Here is a 21,494-nt window from a genome sequence, read left to right as displayed (position 1 = left end):
ACTTTTTTTCCCAATATGAACTATGCCTATATGTCCGACTTCGTCATCGTTCAATTCATCCCTTGTGTTTAAAATTTGCGGATAGGCCTATGGTAAGCTTGTTTTTATACTGGCAACAAAACCAGAACGGTTCGCGAACGTTATTCTTTATTCTAAATGCCATGGCGATAAAGAGAAAGAAGTCAGAAAAGGAATTTACCTTAGACTAGGCTATATCAGAGCCCGTCTACGGACATTCTCTGGCTATATAACCTACTGAAATAGGTTAATGATGTAAAGTCAAGTGCGCTTCTATGGGACTGCTGTGTGCGCGCACAGTTTTTATTGATCAGTCGGAGTGGCAAGTGCTGCGCATAGTTGCAGTGGAATGTGGCTGCCCAGGGCATTATAAAACTTCTCACTCGTAGGCCTACTCATACACGGCGGTGAAATGGCGTATTTAGCTGTCTAAATTCGAATCATATGCTGGGGGAGAAATCGTCGGACATCCATGATTATTTTGTTATTCAGCATCCCTGGTCAAAAATATGTTCCTGCGAGCCTGGAAGTATATGCTATGATTTGAATGTAGGCCTAGACTGTTGTCAAATTTGGCAAATACAAAACGGGAGAAACAATATGGTTCATGCTCTCTCATGCTGTTTCATTCGTGCTGAAAAGGAGGGAGAATGAAACATTAAGCACGTTCCACTTTTGCATAAATAATACCTGAACAGTTTTGGTCAGGGCTGATAATGCAACTGTATATGACAAAGGACTGATATAGGCTATTTGCTAGTGGCAAAATATGCGCTTTCAGTGTGATACGATCTCTTTGTAGATTACGTTTAATTAAAACGTGTTTCATCTGTTCTGGCTATCCCGCTATTTGGATCTTACTGTATCTCACAATGAACAAAATCTCAACACTAAATGAATGATGATCCGTAATTGTCATCAGATAGCCTAGTCATATAGGTAGACATAAGATGAAATAATTAATTCGATCATATTTTCCATCTTTGCAGAGGAAAAGTTTTGTGTAAAGGGAATTAAAGGCCTGTCTCATATAGACGCCTGTCTCTAATACTAGCCTGTGCAGTTTGGCGATTTGGGAAAATAAAAGCCCGGGCTATTATTTGGAGTTTTACGGTATTCACATTTAAAGCGACAACACACAACGAGCTCACATATGTCAGAACCCTGTGGCTTTATTGAGCTTTTGACCGATAATGTACAAAACATTTGATTTATTTAGTGATTGATTTTAATGTGATGGCCGACTTAATAGATGTGTGTATCTATGTGTAGGGGGCGTTCCCTGCGGTTGCCACGGCGAGCGCTGTCCCTCTCAGCTGCGTCAGGATGCTCCGCCTCCCCAGGCCTGTTCCAGAGAATGCTGAATGCTGCCCGTCGCCATAGTTACGGCCCCGCCCATCTCCACGGCTCCCAAAACTCCGCCTTCACGTCCGAATAACTGAGTGTGGGAGAATGTGTGTGTGTGTGTGTGTGTGTTGTGTGTGTGTGTGTGCTTGTGTGTATGTGTGTGTGTATGTGTGTGTGTGTGTATGTGTGTGTGTGTGTGTGTATGTTTAGTGGCCAGAGCCATGCAGTTCAGTCACACTCACTAAACACACACACACACACACACTCTCAGTCTTTTCTTCTCGGCGTAAAAACGTGGCGTGGTGTGTACAAACAGGCTGCACTGAGGTAAAAGACTGCCTGTCGTAAGAGTTGAAAATGTCAAATTGTGCTTTGCATATGCATTCATGAGGGTCAGGGGAAAGTGGGAGTTTCACTTAAACTTACTTGCTATATTTGACTATTGGATCTGTCATAGCCTATACATGTACAATTAGTGTGTGTGTGTGTGTGTGCGTGTGTGTGTTACTTGCTATATTTGACTATTAGATCTGTCATAGCCTAGCCTATACACGCACAAGTAGTTTGAGTAGAACTACTGATCTGCATTATCTGCTTGTTTGTTGACATCTTGTCATGTCTCTGCGAATGTGTCTTCATACAGATTAATTTAAAACATGTTGCAAAGATTGGACTACTACTTCAATCTGTAGTGTAGCTATTTCATTAGTCCACTAGGCTATGTGCTTTCAATCTGTAGTGTAGCTGTTTCATTAGTCCACTAGGCTGTTTCATTAGTCCACTAGGCTGTTTCATTAGTCCACTAGGCTGTTTCATTAGTCCACTAGGCTATTTGCTTTCAATCTGTAGTGTAGCTGTTTCATTAGTCCACTAGGCTGTTTCATTAGTCCACTAGGCTATTTCATTAGTCCACTAGGCTATGTGCTTTGTCCACTAGGCTATGTGCTTTGTCTTACTCTGTATTCAGGCTATTTATTTATCATCTTCCATCCTTCACAAAGAAAAAACATTTTAGCACTTTGGTAACATTAGCTTGGATTCATCTGCAGAATTTCCCCACATTCAGTCTATGAGCCCATTGTCTACAAGCCACATGTCTTCCCAACATTCCGACATTGAAATTGTATTTTCCAACTAAATAAATAAAGAGAAAAATACCGTTGTGATCTGTCACTGTCTCAGCAAAGCTCTTGTGCACAGCCACCTGTTCTCAGAGGCTCTAGACTCAGAGACGGTTGATAAACTAACCTAACATAGTTTTGCTAGAACTAGCAGACTACCACAAAGTTGCTGAACGTGTGTTATTTCAGGTTAGTTTGCAACAATATACAAGTTTAAAGTCCTAAGATGCTGCCTAGCTAGCGAACAGCACTAGTCGTTCCCATTCATTTTCCGCGTACTAGTTAGCTCAGTTAACATGCAAAATTAAACTATTCCATGTCCGAAAAAGTTTCATTGGCATCACACACAAGCAATAAAGAGTGCAGCTCAAAGCGCTTTACATTTGGAGCATTTAACACAGTAATAGAGAAAAAATTGTAAACAAACAAAACACCATAGACAGCAAAAGAAATGGACGAACAGACTTTGTTATTTTCAATGTACTTATTTGATTTGGTCTCTGCATTTATCCCAATCCGTGAACTAGTGAAACACACACAGCACACAGTGAAGCACACGCTAACCCGGAGCAGTGAGCTGCCTGCTACAGCGGCCCTTAGGGAGCAGCAGTGAGGGGTTAGGTGTGTCTGTGTGTGTGTGTGTGTGCGTGTGCGTTTGTGTGTGTGTGTGCGTGTTTGTGTGCGTGCGTGCGTGCGTGCGTGTGCGTGTGTGTGTGCCTGAAGCCCTAACCAGTAGGCCACGGCTGCCCCATGTGATGGGTACTGACACAAATTGAACGGTTTTCCCGTTGGCTTCCCATCGTACTGCGCAGACTTGAACTTAGCTACACACACGCACACACACTTAGCTTCCCATACAAAAATTTCAGATTCAGTTGCCGCAAATTTACGGCAAGGTCGTATTTTCACATGCAAATTAGGTTTCTGGCAAACCGTTGTGGTAAACTTTTGTCAATGTTGCAGCAAATTTGCAGCAATGTCATATGCAAATTAGGTTTATCACCAGAAGTTCACTGGAAGTTTGCTATTTTTGGGTAAATGTGGTGGCAAATCACATATTTGCCACTAGTGGAAAACTTCTCATTGTTGCCAGAACGTCGCTGGAAGTTTGCCTCTAGCGGCCAACACTGGCAAACTTCTGGCAATATTTTCTAGTGAAATCATTTGTTTCCCACAAATCACCCACAAGTTTGCTGCAAATCTGCCGCAAACTTTTCATTTTTGTAAGAGTTCGTGTGCACATCTCATAAATGATGGTGGTTTCCACTCCTGCCCTGAGGGGGGCAGCACCTGGTCTGAGGGAAGCGTAAAGGTGCACCACCTGGTCTCATCTGGTCTGTTATTTGCAAAGAACTCCATATCCTATTCCTCACACACACACACGCGCACACACACACACACAGAGCTGAAGCAGACGTGTGTTTGATGAAGTGGTTCCTTTATTGTTGGGTTGAAAATGTTGAGCATGCGCACAGTTACACATCTGAGCCGGCCTTGCAGCGAAGAAGCAAACACACACACACACAGAGACGAGGCTGTACATGTCTGATTATTATACATTATATACTCCTATAATACAATCAATCACACACACACACACACACACACACACAACCTATCAGGCAGCTGAGCAGTGATCTGTGTGTGTGTGTGTGTGTGTGTGTGTGTACTAGTTCATGTCAAAGGGCAAAGGCTCTCCACAACCAACCCCCAAAGTGCTCAGGCATCTATTTTTTTTGCATGTGTGTGTTTGTGTCTTTATGTGAGAGAAAGAGAGAGAGAGTGTGTGTGTGTGTGTGTGCGTATCAGTGATAGTGAACGCATCACTGTATATGAGTGTAGATGTGTATGTGTGTGTGTGTGCGTGTGAGAGAGAGAGAGAATGTGAAATAATGCGGTGGGGGGAAAGTCCAGCAACTACAGGTGATCAGAGGCACGTTAAATAAACACACACACACACACACACACACACGCACGCACGCACGCACGCACATTCTCTCAGCATGAATGAGAACAGGCAGGTTCACACACACACACACACACACACACACACACACACACACACACACGCACGCACATTCTCTCAGCATGAATGAGAACAGGCAGGTTCACACACACACACACACACACACACACACACACACACACACACACACACACACACACACACACACACGCACGCACATTCTCTCAGCATGAATGAGAACAGGCAGGTTCACACACACACAGACGGAGTGGTCTGTGGGCGGGGCTTTTGCGCTATGTGGCTTATGATTGGTCCATGGGCTCAGTGGGGGTGGAGTCTTCCTCCATTTGCTCCGCCTCCTGCTGCTCCTGAGTCTGGAGTGTGACGCTCTGCGTGTGTGTGTGTGTCTGCGCGCGTGTGTGTGTGCGCGCGTGTGTGTGTGTGTGCGCGTGTGTGTGTTTGTCCATGGACGCCTGGATGGACCACACCATCTCCTGCAGGCGCTTCCGCTGCGTCTCCACGGCGACGGGATCCAGGCCGCGGGCATCCCTCATCGCCGTGGTAACGACGCCGGGCGCCATGCGGACCAGCTCACGCTCGAGGGGCGGAGCCACGCTGCCACTCAGGTCCACCCCGCTGCTGTGCTGTCGCGTGATTGGCCGGTGCTCTGAGAGGGGCGTGGCCGGGGAGCTGCCCAGCGAATGGCCTTTGCCCTGGAACACGGGGACCGCCGAGGCCGCCTCCTTCTTCCGCACCACGCCCCCACTGCCCAATCGCATGCCGGCGTGGGAGGGGCTTCCGTCTGCGGGCAGCTTAAGCCCCGCCTCCTTGGCCAGCTCGTCCACCCCGGGGCCGATGGGAAAGTGGCCGGCAGCGTCCGCACACAGCTCCAGCTGGTCGTCACGGGAACTGTACACAAACACACGCCCCTGGAGCTGAGGGAGGGAGCAATGCTTCCCATCCAACAAACCTGCAGATACACACACACACACACACACACACATTAAACACACGCACGCACACACACATTAAACACACACACACACACGCATGCACGCACGCATGCACACACACACATGAATATCACCCCCAAGGACATTTGCAGACACACACACACACACCACGCATGCACGCACGCACGCACGCACGCACGCACGCACGCACACACACACACACACATGAATATCACCCCCAAGGACATTTGCAGACACACAGACACACACATATATCACACATACATGAATATCACCCCCAATGACATTTGGACAGACAGACAGACACAGACAGACAGACACACACACACACACACATGAATATCACCCCCAAGGACATTTGCACAGACACACACACGAATATCACACATACATGAATACCACCCCCAATGTCATTTGGACAGACAGACAGACACACACACACACACACACACACACACATATGTGACCCACCATATGAAAACCAGCAGAAAGTCGGCCTACACGAAATCGCACAAAACACAATTTTTTTTTTCAAATTAGCGATTTTCGTTTTTTTGCAGAATGTGCAAGTTGAAGTCATGAAGAAGCCACTCCATGTTTCAGATAACAGCTATGGTTGCCTTAAAAGTATACATTTTGTTGTTGAAATTGGGTATAGTGTTGGCAAAAATCTGCCTCTCTCTCTTTGTGCTGGGGCGTGTTGGCTAATTTCCATACTATACTGCAGTTGGCCATTGATGTGCTTTTTTTTCGGCCAATCAGCTGCATGTTACAAGCGATACACATGGCTACTTAATATACAGCGACCCTGGAACTCTCTCCTTGGGAGACATTCGGGTAGCGACAAACTTTCTCCAGAGCTTATGTACAAAATACGGAGTGATTCTATAGCTGCCGACATGGGCGGATTATGAACTTTTGGGCCCCTGGGCCCAGATGTATTAAGGGCCCCCCACTTATTGTCGCATATGTGGGAGGGGGGGTTTGGGGGTCCTCCCCCAGAAATGTTTTAATTTGTTTGATGTGATTTCCTGTATTCTGGTGCATTTTGGGGATGGCCAATACTAAATTCAATCAGATCCATAGCCTACATCCTGATTTGTTGACATAGACCGGTTTCAGGTCCCTAACAACCGTAGTCAAGAACGAACTCGGAGGACAAGCACTAGTTGTTTACACTGACAGCGCATAGAAAACAAGCTGGCTGAACTTGATATAAGATGAAGAATAAAAACATATTGCCAAAATATTTCGGTGTAGCCGAGTCTGGATTGTTTTCATCTAGAGGTGTAGCGGATTTACTTATGAAAAAGCAACGGATTTTACGGAAGGTAGGCTAAACATGTGGCCAGTCACTGTGAAGTTAGGTTAGGCTTAAGCTAATGTTAACGTTAGGGCTTCGACTGCAGAAACAATTAGTTTAGATTTAGTGAGAACATTACCTACTCAAAGGGTACATAATGACAGGGGTGGACAATCATTTCCCCCTGAGGTCAGAGGATAATTACTTTGATAAAGTAGCCTATGCTGGCCACACATTGAACGATTGACTGAAATAACGTTACAATGCACAAAATGCATTGTGCTGGATGTTAACTGACAGGACAGGAGCCTATGACGGATTAGCTATAAGCTAGGCTACCTTATAGTAGGCCTACGCAATAACGTTACTTGCAAGCCCATGTCTTCTTTCTTAAAACAAACAACTCAAATGGAGTGTCAACTTTAACTTTAGGCTACCCTGCATATTGTCATTTGCGTGAAATGTAGGCTAACGTTAGCCTCCGTTCTCATGGATCATAAGTCTCTCATTAAAATGATATGCTGAGGAATATGATAAAAACACTTTGTTAACGTCACTACCCTATGTTATTTAGCCTACAGTACATGACTTGAGTTTTTCCTCTTGAGCATGAAGATAACATTTGTGGCATAACTTCGTAGCTTCATAATGCATGCTTCTATCCAAATGTCTAGCACCTAGGCCTGCCTACTTTATTGGCGTTTTCATTTTTTTTTAGCTTTGAACGGACACATCACAAAAAATTAAATGTCTCCTGTACCACACAGGGGAATTGCCGTCTGCTTTTCTCTGCCAAAAGTTAACAATTTTCAACCTCCTTAGGTCTTTCTCTCAATGTATTGCTATACGGCTCTGGGTTTACTTGTCCTCCGAGTTCGTCCTTAACGACGGTTGTTAGGGACCTGAAACCGGTCTATTGAGGCAATGATTCCCTGCAAAGGCTTGGGCTTTCGGGCCCCCTGACCCCTTGGGCCCCTGGGCCTGGGCCCGGTAGGCCCGTGCAGTAATCCATCCCTGGCTACCGAAAGAGAGTGGCAGGTCATGCAAATCATTGGCCATCTTGAGGCAAACAGACATACAGTAGTTACTTCGGAGATGACTACATCCACCAAAAAGCCGCAGACGAAAAGAAAGTCCCCCCGGACCACGTATTTCATCGGAGGCAATGAAGTCTGCAGGAATACTTTGCAGTTTCCCATGGCGTAAGTAGTCCCTGTTACATTGCAATCCCTAAACTGCTTGCTAGCTAGCTAAATTGTTATTAACTAGCTCAGTACTGTCGTTTAAAGCAGTGTTTCCCAAAGTCTGGGTCGCGACCCACAGGTGGGTCGCAGGAGATTTTATTTGGGTCGCCAGCACAATTTATGTTGTGTTATAGGCCTAACTGATGTCATTTGATACCAGGAAAGCTAACAGTTTTCTATTAGGATGTAGATTGTTAACTACCACAGTCACGGTCATAAAAGCTCATGAAACTGGCGCATGAAACTGGGGGACGAACGCATCGCAGAGGGGGTGCCAGCATGGACATCTACCTCTCAAAATGAAACCGTTCTGTGGGGCGCCTGCCATGTTCCTCGCAGTTGCAAACTGCAAGGGACATGAATCCGCCTATTTGCACGAACATTAATAGATACCAGCTCCTCAACTTTACCGATTCAAATCTAGTGACCGCGCTGTCAACTAAAGCAGACATCCATAGACCGGACATAAGGCCATTAAATTTACATAGAGTTTCGATTGCAGATGCAATCTTTAAAGTTAATAGCAACCTCCTCACATTCTTATTTCTGATTTAAAATGCACAACAGTGCATTATAGTCTACAATTTAAATGGGCATTTTAAACACTATTCCTCTCGTTTTCTACCTCGCTAACTCCAAAGTAAAGGCGCATTCTTCCGGCTATTGCGCAAACGCCTCTTGTTCTGATATAACGACTATACAATATAATATAATACAACAATACAATATAACGACTTGAGTTATTTTTTGTTTACATTGGAATTGACGTCAGTGTTATGGATCCATTTGTCTGCAACGCAACGTAGCCTACAACATTTTTTGTAGAAATACAGGAACAGCTTACTATGCTGACGAATGACGACTGCACAACATGCGAAAATTTCCCCTACTCTCGGATTCGCATTAAAACGTATCTTTTCAGTATTCATTTCCAACTTTTCACGCTGATGGTGCTCAACACAACCGTGTTCAAAGCAGGGATCCTATAGCAATGTATGGTTGGGGGAGGCATAGAAAAGTTGGAGAACCTGTGGCCTAAAACAATATTGGTGGTTGCAGGGTAGATTTGAAGTGAAATGGGTCGCGATGGTCTGTCATTTTTAAAAAGTGGGTCGCCAGAAAAAAAGTTTGGGAAACACTGGTTTAAAGTGATATGCACATCAAAACTATGCTATTAATTTGAATAATGCTTGAATTGCTTGAATGGACTGATGCTAATGATCTAGCACCTAGCTTACTGGAGGATAGTTTGTATAAATACATCCAGAGTAAGGTGCAAAGGGGCCTGTTAGCATTGCCTGAATTGAATGTGACGCTAATGGTTTAGCAACTAGTCTACTTGAACATTATTGACTTCAGTGCTGCTCTCTGTTCTGCTTCAATGAAACGTTTAACTTAAGATATTTTTTCTTCTTCTGTTCTTTTTTTTACATTGCGGCTCTTGCTGTCATCAGGTAGGCCTAGTGGAAAACAGCTCTCCTGAGAGTCACCTCAATATCCCACAGCTTGTTGGAACGGCAGATGGCAGAGTGTTTGCAGAAGCATCGGAGTCCCTACTTCAGAAGGCTTCCAAAGATCAAGAGTTATCAGCACTTCAGGTATTTATATTGAAACTTTCACATTGTGTTCATATAAAAAATAATTGGTTGATGATGGTGTTTTATGAGAAATAGTTAGCCATTTTTAAAATGTCCTGTTATTTGCTTACAGCTTTGATGCCAAGAGAGCAGGTGTGGTGCTTGCAAAAAGTCACTGTGATGCAGAACCTGTGGAATTTCAGTTACTGCGCAATTCAGCGGTTCTGCCCCCTGTTGACAGTCTTCCTGTCCTGGTCCCATCTGGACTGAACATTGACAGGCAGACCTATCTGCATGAAAACATCAGGCCTTTCTGTGCTGATGAGGCAAAAGACATCACATGCCCAGCACCAAGGGTCACGGCACAGAAGAACATGCAGAAGAGGATGCGGATCATGTGATCTCACCAAATAATTGGACTCTCCTTCACAGCCTCTTGCTTGCTATGTTCTTATTATTCTATTGGATTCATATTGGCATGTTATTGGGCCTTCTATTGGGAACTTCTAGATGTGGTTTATACATTGGATTATGGGATTGTAACATCTTATCCTGTGTATTAATGCATGCTATTCAGGGCCTTTTGTAATAAAAGCATTTCCATTTCAATAAAGTACCTTCTAATTCTGATTATTCCAGTGAAGTGCCTAATGAAAATAACACTACATCAATAAACCAACACTACAATTCTTTCTGCCCTGCAGGCTAGCAGATCCAGGTGTCACAGTGACACCTGTAGGGGGAAGGGCTACAGATACCAGATGTCACAGTGTGACATCTGTAGAGGAAGGCTTATCTCAATGAGATGCAAATGAGCACAATTGTCTTTCCTTTGACTCAGGCCTAGTCCACACGTACGAAACCGATCTTTTTTTCCTCCGTCTTCCCTGAAACCGCATCAAGAATATTTGCGTCCAAACGGATCCATCTCAACACGACTCAACACGTTACTTCATACCCCAGGCCTATAGGTGGCACTGTTTCTTTACAGAAATTGACCAAAACTTGCGCTTTACAAACAGACAGAATAGGCTACGACCAAGTGGCTAGTGCAAGGAAACCAGAATTGTTTGTGTGGACTGATGGTGAACTGTCAACTGTAGTCAACTGTAAAACTAATAAACTTTATTTTACGGTTTGTGAAGGGTGCAGTCCCGTCCTTTATTTGGCTAATGCAGGTAGGCCTACTAATCACCTTTACTTTCTTTGGTTGTAGGATAGTCCGTGATTCACATTAGTTTTGGCTATCACTGCAATTAGGCTACTAAACGCAAGGCTTACCCAAGTTCTAGGCTATTCTGTCGCCACATTTATACTATTGCTATAAAACCTTCGTTAACAGTCAATACTTTTGCCTGCATCAAATCGCGCATTCGCATTCAGTGTGCTACCATCGGCTTAACGTGAGTTCTAAGCGTCTTTGTATGCTTATATCTAATTTCACTCGACTGTGAATGCATGTATATATGTTGTAAGACATGAAAAATAAATGAATGACACTGGCACTACGCACAAATTAATGTAGCCGAAACTTACACCGCACTTTCCTAATAACTTAAGTTCTCTCGCGTCACTGACAGTAGCTAGAATGCATAAAAAAACACCGGGAAAAACAGTGTTCAGTCCACCAAGTCATAAGCTATCGGCGCTGCGCAGCACCAGTTGTGATATTTATCTTACAGAGTGTAATCGTAGGTAATGTCATGTATGAAAACTAGTATTGTTAGGCAAGTGCAAGTCCAGGGCAGCTGAGGTGTGGCAATGACATCATCGATACGCAAGCAGGATGTGCGGTTTCGCTGTCTAAACGAATTCAAACGGGCTACGGTTTCAGATTTCTCCACTCTGGGACCAGGTTTCAGAAAAGTGTGGTTTCGGGCAGTGCGTTTACAGGATTCGTTTGGACGCTCGGCCAAGACGAAGCAAAACCTCTGCGTTTAACCTAAAAAGCGTCTCCGTGTGGACGGGCCCTCAGGTGAGGTGAGAATTTGCAAATCTATTAGGCCAGTTTTCTCAGTAAAAGCTTTTTAGAGGGGTATACATTCAAATGACCACAACTTATTCAAATATTATCAGATCTCCATGAGTGAGACATCATTGGATAGCTTTGAAACTACACTTTCAGAATCTGTGAATAACTCAAAATGTCTGGGGAGTCATGTGGCTGGTTTTCATACGGCTGGTCACATATGCTGATGCTTTTATCCAAAATGACTTACAAAAAGGGAACAATCAAGGTGCGACTAGTACATGTTACTCATATAGGGGTGTCACGATTCTCCAAATTATCGATTCCATTTCATTTTCGATGTTAAAGTCACGATTCGATTCGATTTTCGATCTTTTGAATATTACTATAAATGTTATTTACTTTGTATGGGCCCTTTCTGTTTCGGGGGGGCTCACTTTTTACTTTGAAAGCTCCTACTAAGGGGACTATTTGAGCTCCTACTAAGGGGACTATTTGAGCTCCTACTAAGGGGACTATTTGAGCTCCTACTAAGGGGACTATTTGAGCTCCTACCTCAGGGTCTCTCACTGGTCTCCTCCCTGTGCACAGGCACCACGACTGCTGTACATGCCAACTTAGCACATGTGTGTATGTGTGTGTGTGTGTGTGTGTGTGTGTGTGTGTGTGTGTGTGTGTGTGTGTGTGTGTGTGTGTGTGTGTGTGTGTGTATGTGTGTATGTACATGCCAACTTGGCCAAGGCAGCAGAAGCACCATTTTAAGAATCTCTGTAAAAATAAATCAGCTTCTATTTGCTTAAAGGGACACGCCACGCCACCGTTTTTTGAAATTGGGTTATTCACTGTGTCCCGTAGAGCTAGATAAGTGAGCAAAAACATGTGTGTCTCCGTGCATGCATGGTCTCGTCGCCGGATAGCATGTCCTGAGTAAAGGTGAGCCAACAACAAAAACAATCCCTAATTACCTCTTGTGTCCTGCATATTCACAACGAGTACAAATGGCAATGCAGATTCAGACGAGGCGATCTCCTAGGCAGGCATTGGCTTGGGACAACATGGGGGCGGAGCACCAAGAGTATCTGGTATAAGGGAACTGGTATAAAGGAACTGGTATAAGGGAACTGGTATAAGTATAAGGGAATTGGTATAAGGGAACTGGTATAAGGGAACTGGTATAAGTATAAGGGAACTGGTATAAGGGAACTGGTATAAGGGAACTGGTCTAAGGGAACTCAGGGCCCCAGAGTGTGACCAATTTGGTCGCAAATGCAACGGAAATTTTTAATGGTGCGACTACAATTTTTCCTGGGTCGCACTGGTGCACCTAATGTCATAAGGTTGAGCGCCTAGACTTTACTCGCATCTGCTGTCTCTCCACGAACTTAGTGTTTGTTCTCCTTTGATTAGTGCTGCATGGTGCACCACTACTGCAAAAGTATCGCAATACCCTGAAATTAGAAACCTCACAATACCTAATTGTATTAGTATCGATATAGCCTACGTTTAAGAATGACAGTCGTGCGCTTCCCGTAGCCTATGTGTCTTTTCTACTCATACGCACACAGCTGTCGTGATCCGAGCGAGTAGCGATGTTGATTTGCTGACCTGCAGCTCTCAAGTTTGTGTTGCCTAAGCTACCTAGGCTATAGAATTGAGTTCATTTAGGCCTACTGTTGAGTTTTCCGAAATAAGCTACACAACCTATTGGCAAACGTTTACATCTTGAGAGAGTTCCATCTAGGTAACTGTTAGCTCACGCGTCATGTCTATCATTAATGTAGTGATGATTTCAACAAAATCATAGAAATTACCATTGCAAGACACTTATCTCTTCTATGATCCCATACATATTTTCTTTGACTTGTTAGTTTTTTGTACATTTATTTTTATGAAAAGACATAGAAAACATAATGAATTGCATCCATATATCCTTGGAAGATGCGCGACTATTTACCTCTAGCCTAAAACCATGAGAATGAAAGCTCATTATTTTGACGTTCTTTTTAAAGTGACAAGCACTTAGACCAGACAAACCAACCTTAGACCAACTTTTTTTAACGTTACCCAAGACGTGCCGCCTGAAATACACATGCGTTGTCACGGCTACATAAAACAAATCTTGCATACAGGAAGAAAGCTGTCTTTTTTACATTTTACTTTATTCTTAAAAAACAAACATTTGCATCATGTAAAGCAGACCTGTTGGTTACCCAACATAATAAGGAATTTTAAATGTAAAGCTTCCAATGCATATCGCCCCCATGTGTCCGAACCCGAACCGAACCAGACTACAATTTCTAAATATTTGTCCGAACCCGACCCGACCCGTCGGGTCCAGTCGGGCTCGGGTTGGGTAGCCACACTCTAGCACACACACACACACACAGCGCACACAAACACACACACACACACACACACACACACACACACTCACCCATGTCCTTCTTGACGATGTTGTAGAACACTCCACCAGGTTGGAACAGATGGGGAAGCTTCTTGGCGTACGACCAAACATCTTCACCTGATGCACACACACACACACACGACAGAACGTTATTACACACACACACAACCAAAACATCTTCACCTGATGCACACACACACACACACACACACAACCGAAACATCTACACCTGATGCACACACACACACCCGACAGAACGTTATTACACACACACAACCAAAACATCTTCACCTGATGCGCACACACACACACACACACACGACACATAGCGTCATTAAACACACACACACACAACCAAAACATCTTCACCTGATTGCTCTCTGTGTCCTGCTGTTCCTTGTTTAATATGTAGGTGTGTGTGTGTGTGTGTGTAGGGGTGTGTGTGTGTGTGTGTGTGTGTAGGGGTGTGTGTGTGTGCGTGTGCATGTGTGTGTTTGTGTGTGTGTGTGTATGTGTGTGTGTGTGTGTGTGCGTGCGTTTGTTTGTGTGTGTGCGCATGTGTGTGTATGTGTGTGTGTGTGTGTGTGTGCGTGTGTGCGTGTGTGTGTGTGTGTGCGTGTGTGCGTGTGTGTGTGTGTGCGCGTGTGTGCGTGTGTGTCTTACCCATAAGTGTAGCCAGTAAGCAGAGGGATGAGATCTCCAGGTCGATGTTGTCTTGTAGTTCTCTTTCTGCACGGCTCATAGTCTCCTCCCTCCTCTCCTCTCTGTCTCCCCTCCTCTCCTCCCTCCTCTCCTCTCTGTCTCCCCCTCTCCTCTCCTCCTCTGCAGTTCTCCCCTCATCCTCCTCTCCTCCATTTACTTCAGACTCCTCCTCTGTCCGCAACACCTGCAAACACACACACACACATCTCTTTGAAATAATGCAAAATAAACTGGAGTACACACACAAACACAACACAAACACACACACACAAACAACACAAACACACAAACACAAAACAAACACACACACACAAAAACACAACACACACACCTTTCAAATAACGCAAAATAAACTGCCAGCCAGCAGATCCACGTCATGAGATTCCCCGTTACATATTGTTCTTAGAGTAGATTCTTTTAGAACTTATTCCGTTACATTTTGTTCTTAGTAGGACTGGGCTATAAAACGATAGCGATATGTATCGCAATAGACATGTAATCGATATCAATAAAAAATGCGTTCGATAGAACATTCGATAATAAAAAGCAACGCACACCTCCCGCCTTAAGTTGTCCATAAATAAATAGGCTAAATATATCTTGCATTGTAGCTAGTATGTGCAACTCTAGAGTAGGCGATAGAAGTAGACCTACCTCAACAACAGAAGAGAACAGGGAGGAGGGATTACTATGAGCCCACACACACACACACAGCGCACACACACACACACACACACACAGCGCACACACACTACACACACTACACACAAACACACACACAGCGCACACACACACACACACACCTCCACGCTGACACACGCACACGCCAGGGTTTCCGTTGTCCGGTAATTACCGGACATTGGCCGGAAAAAAAATTAAATGTCCGACAAAATTAAATCTCTCCGGTTAAATTGTCCGATTGAAATTGGCTAATAATCCCGTCCCCCTAACGCAATCTGAATTTGAGAATAAGCCTTAAAATGTAAGCCTATATTAAAGCAATACGTCCTCTGGCTATGTTTTTAAATGTACAGGCTCTACCGTTTGAAAAGTAAGCTATTAAACAACACGCATAGCCTGCTGCATTTCAGGAAACATTTCAAATAGGAAGCGCACGCTTATGTTAAACAAGGAACAAATGAGTGAGGCGGTTCAAACATGGCCAGGCCCAGGCAGAGTAGCCTTAAAAGTTCTTTCAGAGGCCAGACGCGATGGATGAAGATAAAAAAAATGCTTTCTCTGTCTATGATCTGCAGGGTTAGGGCCTCCTCGACGAGGAGATTGCTGGTCCGCGGATAATTTCCGGCACAATTAAACGGTATCATTGAACCGCGGACCGAAAGAAAAAGAAACTAAACATTTCTCAGAATAGGTAACATTTCTTAATTTATTGTTATCAAATAAAGAGGCATAGCCTTAGGGGGTAGTGGTGTGAGCGCTCATTCTTGTGTGTGCGCATCTGTGCAAGTTAAACAGTGGAACCATGGAGATAACGTGGGTAGCAGCAACAAACAACGTAGCCTTTTTAAAACAACGAACAAAGCGGACTCTTGCTGTCCATGAAAACATAGATACTGGCTAGATCTTGTTAGGCATGTTTACGTAAATTAGGCTAATAAACATGTTGCCTTCTATTCAGCCTGATTATGTCATTCTTTAAGCTACATAGCCTGTCTCCAGTTTTCCTCAACTTGACTAATTAAGAAGCGATAATAGGATATTTGACCGGCATATCATCAAAATGTCCAGAAAACGAAACCTCTGCCGGTCACTTTGACCGGCACCATTTTTTCCTAGCGGAAACTCTGGCACACGTACGCACGCACACAAACACAGCGCACACACACACACACCTCCACGCTTATGTACGCACACGCACGCACGCACACAAACACACACACGCACGCACACAAACGCACGCACGCACACACACACACAGCGCACACACACACACACACACACGCACGCACGCACGCACACACACACGCACACACACACACACACACACACACAGCGCGCACACACACACACACACACACACACACACACATACAGCACACACAAACACACACACACACTCTCACCTCCACGCTGACGCGTTCTCCGTGCTGGAGGGGGACGGGCGTGTCGTCGGAGGCGTCGGCGGGTGGGGGGAGGGGCCTGGGCGGGAAGCCTGCTCTGATTCGCTGGCGTCCAGGGGGGATGGAGAAGGCGGCGGCGATGGCGCGCTGTAGCTCGGCGTGATTGGTCCGCGGCTGCAGCGTCAGCGTTGCCTGGCGACCGTCGCTCGTGGTGACGCGGATCTTCTTCTCGCCGCTGGCCGGAGGCGGGGCCTTGGTTGGGGTGGGCGGAGCAGACGATGAGGAAGAGGCGGAGTCAGCTTGTCCGTCAGCTTTGGGTGTGTGTGTGCGTGTGTGTGCGTCATCTTTGGGTGTGTGTGTGTGTGCGTCATCTTTGGGTGTGTGTGTGCGTGTGTGTGCGTCATCTTTGGCCGTGCGTGTGTGTCGCTGCTGCGTCTGAGGGGCGTGGTCCCGGATGCTCTGCTGCACACGTAGCTCCGCCCTGCTCATGGTAAGCTCCTCCCTGTGCAGCGTGCGACTCTTGTGGCCCGTCAGGATGATCTTGGAGGGCGGGGTGTGTGTGTGTGTGTGTGTGTCCGCGTGTGTGTGTGTGTGCGCGTGCTCCACGCTGACGGGCCGGTACTGGTCGGGTCCACGGCGGGCCGTCTGCTGCAGGATGGACGTCACCACCTTCTGGACGAGCGGCTCGGAGCCGAACTCGCCGGGGAAGTGCTGGTCCACCAGGCGTGCCGCTACCTCGTAGGCGTTGGAGTTGAGCGCCGCGTCGCTCTCGTACTGCCACCAGTGGACCGTCTCCCTGACGACGCGGCCAGCCCAGTCCAGCGTCACGGGCAGCTCCTCCGGCAGGTTGTCATACTCGCCGCCCGCCCAGTAGTGCTTGAAGCCGCAGCCGCACTTGCTGCCCGGCCCGCTGGGGGTGGAGGTGCGGTCTCCGTCGCGGTACAGCACGCCCCCGTGTGGCGAGAGTGGGCGCAGTGCGGAGGAGTGGCAGCTGTGGCAGGCGGCAGGGGAGCTGCGGGCGTAGTCGGGCATCAGGGCGTCGGCCGCCGCGTCGTACGCGCACACCAGCGACATGAGGGGGAAGCTGTAGCTGCGCTCTGATTGGAGGGTTCCGTGGGTGCGCGTGGCGAGTGCGTGTAGCTTCCCGCCGGGGCTCAGCCAATCGCGCGGCACGCTGAGCTCGGACACGCCCCCGCAGGCCAGGCAGCGGTGCAGACGGCCCTCGGACAGCCATCGCCGTGCCGACGCGGTCACCTCCTCGGGGGCGGGGTTGACCACGCCGCGGCGGCGGAACACGTAGTGATGCACGTCGGCCACCAGGGAGGCGCTCACGCCGTGCTCGCCCTCAAACACCGCGTCCATGGCAACCACCAGCCGCCGCAGGTAGCCGTCGCCCAGCGAGCGCTCGCCCCCGATCACGCATCCCCCCTCCGCGTCCAGCGCCATGTAGCGGCCGATCAGCTCCTGCGGGACGCCCCAGGCCTTGGGCAGCAGCTGATTGGGCAGACGCGGAGGCCCCGCCCCTCTCACGCCCACCAGCGGGATGTAGTGGTTGTGGGCGGAGCTACTCCAGGCCAGGCAGATGGGCTTGTTGAGGTCGCCGTGGCGATCGCGGCAGTCGTCAGGCGGCACCAGGCCGGGCAGGAAGGTGGCGCTATAGTCGCCCGGCGAGCTCATGCCGCTCAGCGAGTCCAGCAGCAGCACCGGGCGCCGCAGCACGTTGGCCAGGCCGAACACGTGGACGTTGCGCAGGCCGAGGGGGACGCCCTCGGGGGGGGTGAAGCGGGGGTCGCACTCGCTGATGATGTCGTCCCACTCGGCCGCGTCGATGAAGTCGGCGAACAGCGCTCGGTAGCGGGGGAGGTTTGAGGCGAAGTGGCGGCGCAGGTTCTCCCGCAGGGCGTGCCAGAACAGCTCTCGGCCCACGAGCGCTCGCGACACCGCGTGGACCAGGCAGTGTCCGTCTCCGTCCACGTGCACGGGAACCAGCCGCTCCTGGTCGCCGTTGGCGGTGCGCACCTGAGCCAGCGTGTCACGCAGGTAGAGCAGCGAGCCCGAGCGGTCCTGGCCGTAGCCCGCAGAGTCCAGGTGCTCGCGCTCGATCAGGAAGGCGCGGTCGGCCAGGAGGGCGCAGTCGAACATGTCGCCCTGGTTCATGTCGCTCAGCAGGCGCGCCTGCCCGCTCTGACGGTCCATCCCGTAGCGCGTGAGCGTTGGCGACAGCAGCTTGCAGTGGTAGTTGGACAGGCCCGCCACCTTCACGAGCTCAGGGCCCTTCTTGGGCGCGCCCGTGACGCCCAGCAGTGCGTGGCGCAGCAGGTTGTGCAGCACCACGTCGGGATCCGTCACCTCCTCCACGCGCAGCAAGCTCCGCTGCTCGTGCCGCTGGCCGCACTCGGTGCATTCGATGCTCGCGGCGGAGCCCTGCGCGGGGAAGAAGAGCCGCGCCTGGCACGCTGGGTCCGGGCACGAGCCCGACAGGATCCGCTTGTCTTTCTTCTTGCTGCCGGGCGGCGATGACGACATGGTTGCTTTCGAGTCGTGGTCTCGCTCTTACAAAAACATTCTAGGTGACTCGCGTCTCTCCCCGCGGGGTATCTCTTGTTTATGTCTCTCTTGCAGAAGAGGAACAACACGGAAGCGGTTTGTTTTTTCCTGACAGACGTAGGGCTGCCTCTATCAGCACGTAACGGCGCGCAGAGACCCGTTTCGCATGGGCATTGTAGTCCACCGCAATGGCATGAAATCGCCCTGTGCTGCAACGCCGCCGTTCAAAAACTTCGACAGCTTTCCCGTTAAAGAGGTCTGAATTAATGAACACTGCTGACGAAACCGGAGTGTTTGTCCATTGGTGCACTTCTCTTTTGTGCTACTTATTGAAATTGCTCAGCCAACAACCTCCAATGACGCGCAATATTCTTAGCTCTTGTCGCATTTCTTTACGTCACCACACCGGAAGAGTTAACGTGTTTTGAGATTCAACATTGCAACTGTCATGCGCAGTGTCAACAACAAGCAAGATTTCATGGATAATAATAATATGCATTCAGACAAATCTTTACTAACTTAACAGCCAAATGTACATAGTGGAAGCGCGCAAGCTAAATGCCCCCCGGTTAGAATCTTTGCTTTACCGACAAGTGTGTTGGCCGCTGAGTTCGCTGGACGTCAAGAACCCCACGGATTGGGAAGTCAATTATCTTTAACGTGTCTTTCTGAGCGTCTCCTCCACCACAACACGCGCCGATCAAGGTCCACGACCAAGGTCCAACATCGATACACTCGAGATACGTTTCGTGTGTAGTAGTCCAGCACATACACCAGCCTGTCGGTCGCTTCGCTTGGCTGCCTCCGAACACCGACCCGACTGAGGCCGAGCAGAACAGAGGACTGGCAGCACGCAGTGCTTCAGGCCACCGCTAGGCGGCACATGGCTAGATGTGGTCTATCAAACTGCATTTTCTTCTACTACAGTGCCCAAGTCCAGTGGGTGTTCTAGGACGAGGGAGAGAGAGAGAGAGAGAGAGAGAGTGTGTGTGTGTGTGTGTGTGTGTGTGTTTGGTGAATTTGGCATAAACAAAGTATCAACACAGAACCAGTAGAGGCCAGTGGGCTGAGCAACATAGGACTGTTTGTGTTCAAACTGTATGTGTAATGTTCAAACTGTATGTGTGATGTTCAAACTGTATGTGTAATGTTCAAACTGTATGTGTAATGTTCAAACTGTATGTTCAAAGACAATCAGGAAAAACAGAGAAATACTGCAAACTCAGCCACCAGCCCTATGTCACGCTATCACTCAAATTCTTCTTTAGTCACTACTAGTCTGAGATTTAATGTTCACATTGACTCCCATTCAAGAAATCAAAAGATACTTCAAACATACGCTGCTGACTTATGCCAGCAACCATTTCACTTTAATAATAATAAGGTACATTTTGGTCCATTTCACTTTAATAATAATAAGGTACATTTTGGTCCATTTCACTTTAATAATAATAAGGTACATTTTGGCACAAGACATATACAGCAAGAATAACATAAATTGGCTTAAGGGCAGTTGGCGTTATGGATGTGACAGTTGGACTCATATTGGTAAACAAAATGCCTTAGAGAAGGGGCAAAATTAGTATCAGTGAATTCATTTGCATAACTTTTAATGTAACCTCTGTCCTCTGAATACTGACAAATCTTCAAATTTCATATAATCATTTACATCCTAAGAATACAAGGCATTTTATCAGCGTTATGGATGTGACATGAAATAGACACACTTTTATGAGAGATTACAGGTTTTCTACAAACTGTGAATTTTGCGGGAAACTGCTGAAACCATGATATATGTAGCATGAAGGAGACTTGAATGAACACAAAAAGTGTGTGTCTGAAAATATGCGTCATTTTCGTAATGCATTATGTTGGAAAAACTGCCATTATGGATGTGACCGTTTCACGTTATGGATGTGACATGTCTGAACCAGTCCTCCACAAACTACATAAAATCCCTTGGGGATCAATAAAGTATCTATCTATCTATCTATCTATCTATCTATCTATCTATCTATCTGTAGTGAATTTTGATATGAAACAACTGAAATAGTAATTATGAAAAACTAGCAATGAAATTATTGCTTCCTCAGTGCCCATTAAGATCCACAAGAAGAATCAGGACAAGTCATTTAAAAAATAAAACAATAAATATGTTTTTTTCTTTGACTGTGATCAATTTTGGTCAATGATTCCGGGTTACTGAAACACCAGGGGACATGACATTTGTTTGCACACACC

General features: G+C 47.0%; 1 protein-coding gene across 1 annotated transcript; it reads right to left on the bottom strand.

Annotated features, from left to right (window-relative positions):
• Positions 1-3,907: 3,907 nt before the first annotated feature.
• On the bottom strand, positions 3,908-20,051 carry vcpip1 (valosin containing protein (p97)/p47 complex interacting protein 1). Its single transcript, XM_076300166.1, has 4 exons — positions 16,710-20,051; positions 14,587-14,809; positions 13,954-14,040; positions 3,908-5,422 (listed from the first exon to the last, which is right to left on the bottom strand). Exons 1-4 carry the CDS (start codon positions 19,230-19,232, stop codon positions 4,755-4,757), a joined length of 3,501 nt encoding a protein of 1,166 aa, XP_076156281.1. The 5' UTR covers positions 19,233-20,051; the 3' UTR covers positions 3,908-4,754.
• Positions 20,052-21,494: the final 1,443 nt, after the last annotated feature.

Source organism: Alosa pseudoharengus, unplaced genomic scaffold, assembly GCF_046254945.1.
Source record: "Alosa pseudoharengus isolate Yale_2024_CS ecotype anadromous, Long Island Sound unplaced genomic scaffold, YU_APseudo_1.1 YU_APseudo_1.1_scf_22, whole genome shotgun sequence".
NCBI lineage: Eukaryota > Metazoa > Chordata > Actinopteri > Clupeiformes > Clupeidae > Alosa > Alosa pseudoharengus.
Note: the sequence above shows the minus strand (reverse complement) of the source record. Positions and strands in the feature narration are given on the sequence as shown.

Excerpts from the sequence above, each read along its gene's own strand:
- vcpip1 (XM_076300166.1), bottom strand. The coding sequence starts at position 19,232 with ATGTCGTCATCGCCGCCCGGCAGCAAGAAGAAAGACAAGCGGATCCTG. Across the intron at positions 14,810-16,709 it reads GAGAACGCGTCAGCGTGGAG|GTGTTGCGGACAGAGGAGGA; the intron begins GTGAGAGTGTGT and ends GTGTGTTTGCAG. Across the intron at positions 14,041-14,586 it reads CTTACTGGCTACACTTATGG|GTGAAGATGTTTGGTCGTAC; the intron begins GTAAGACACACA and ends TGTGTGCATCAG.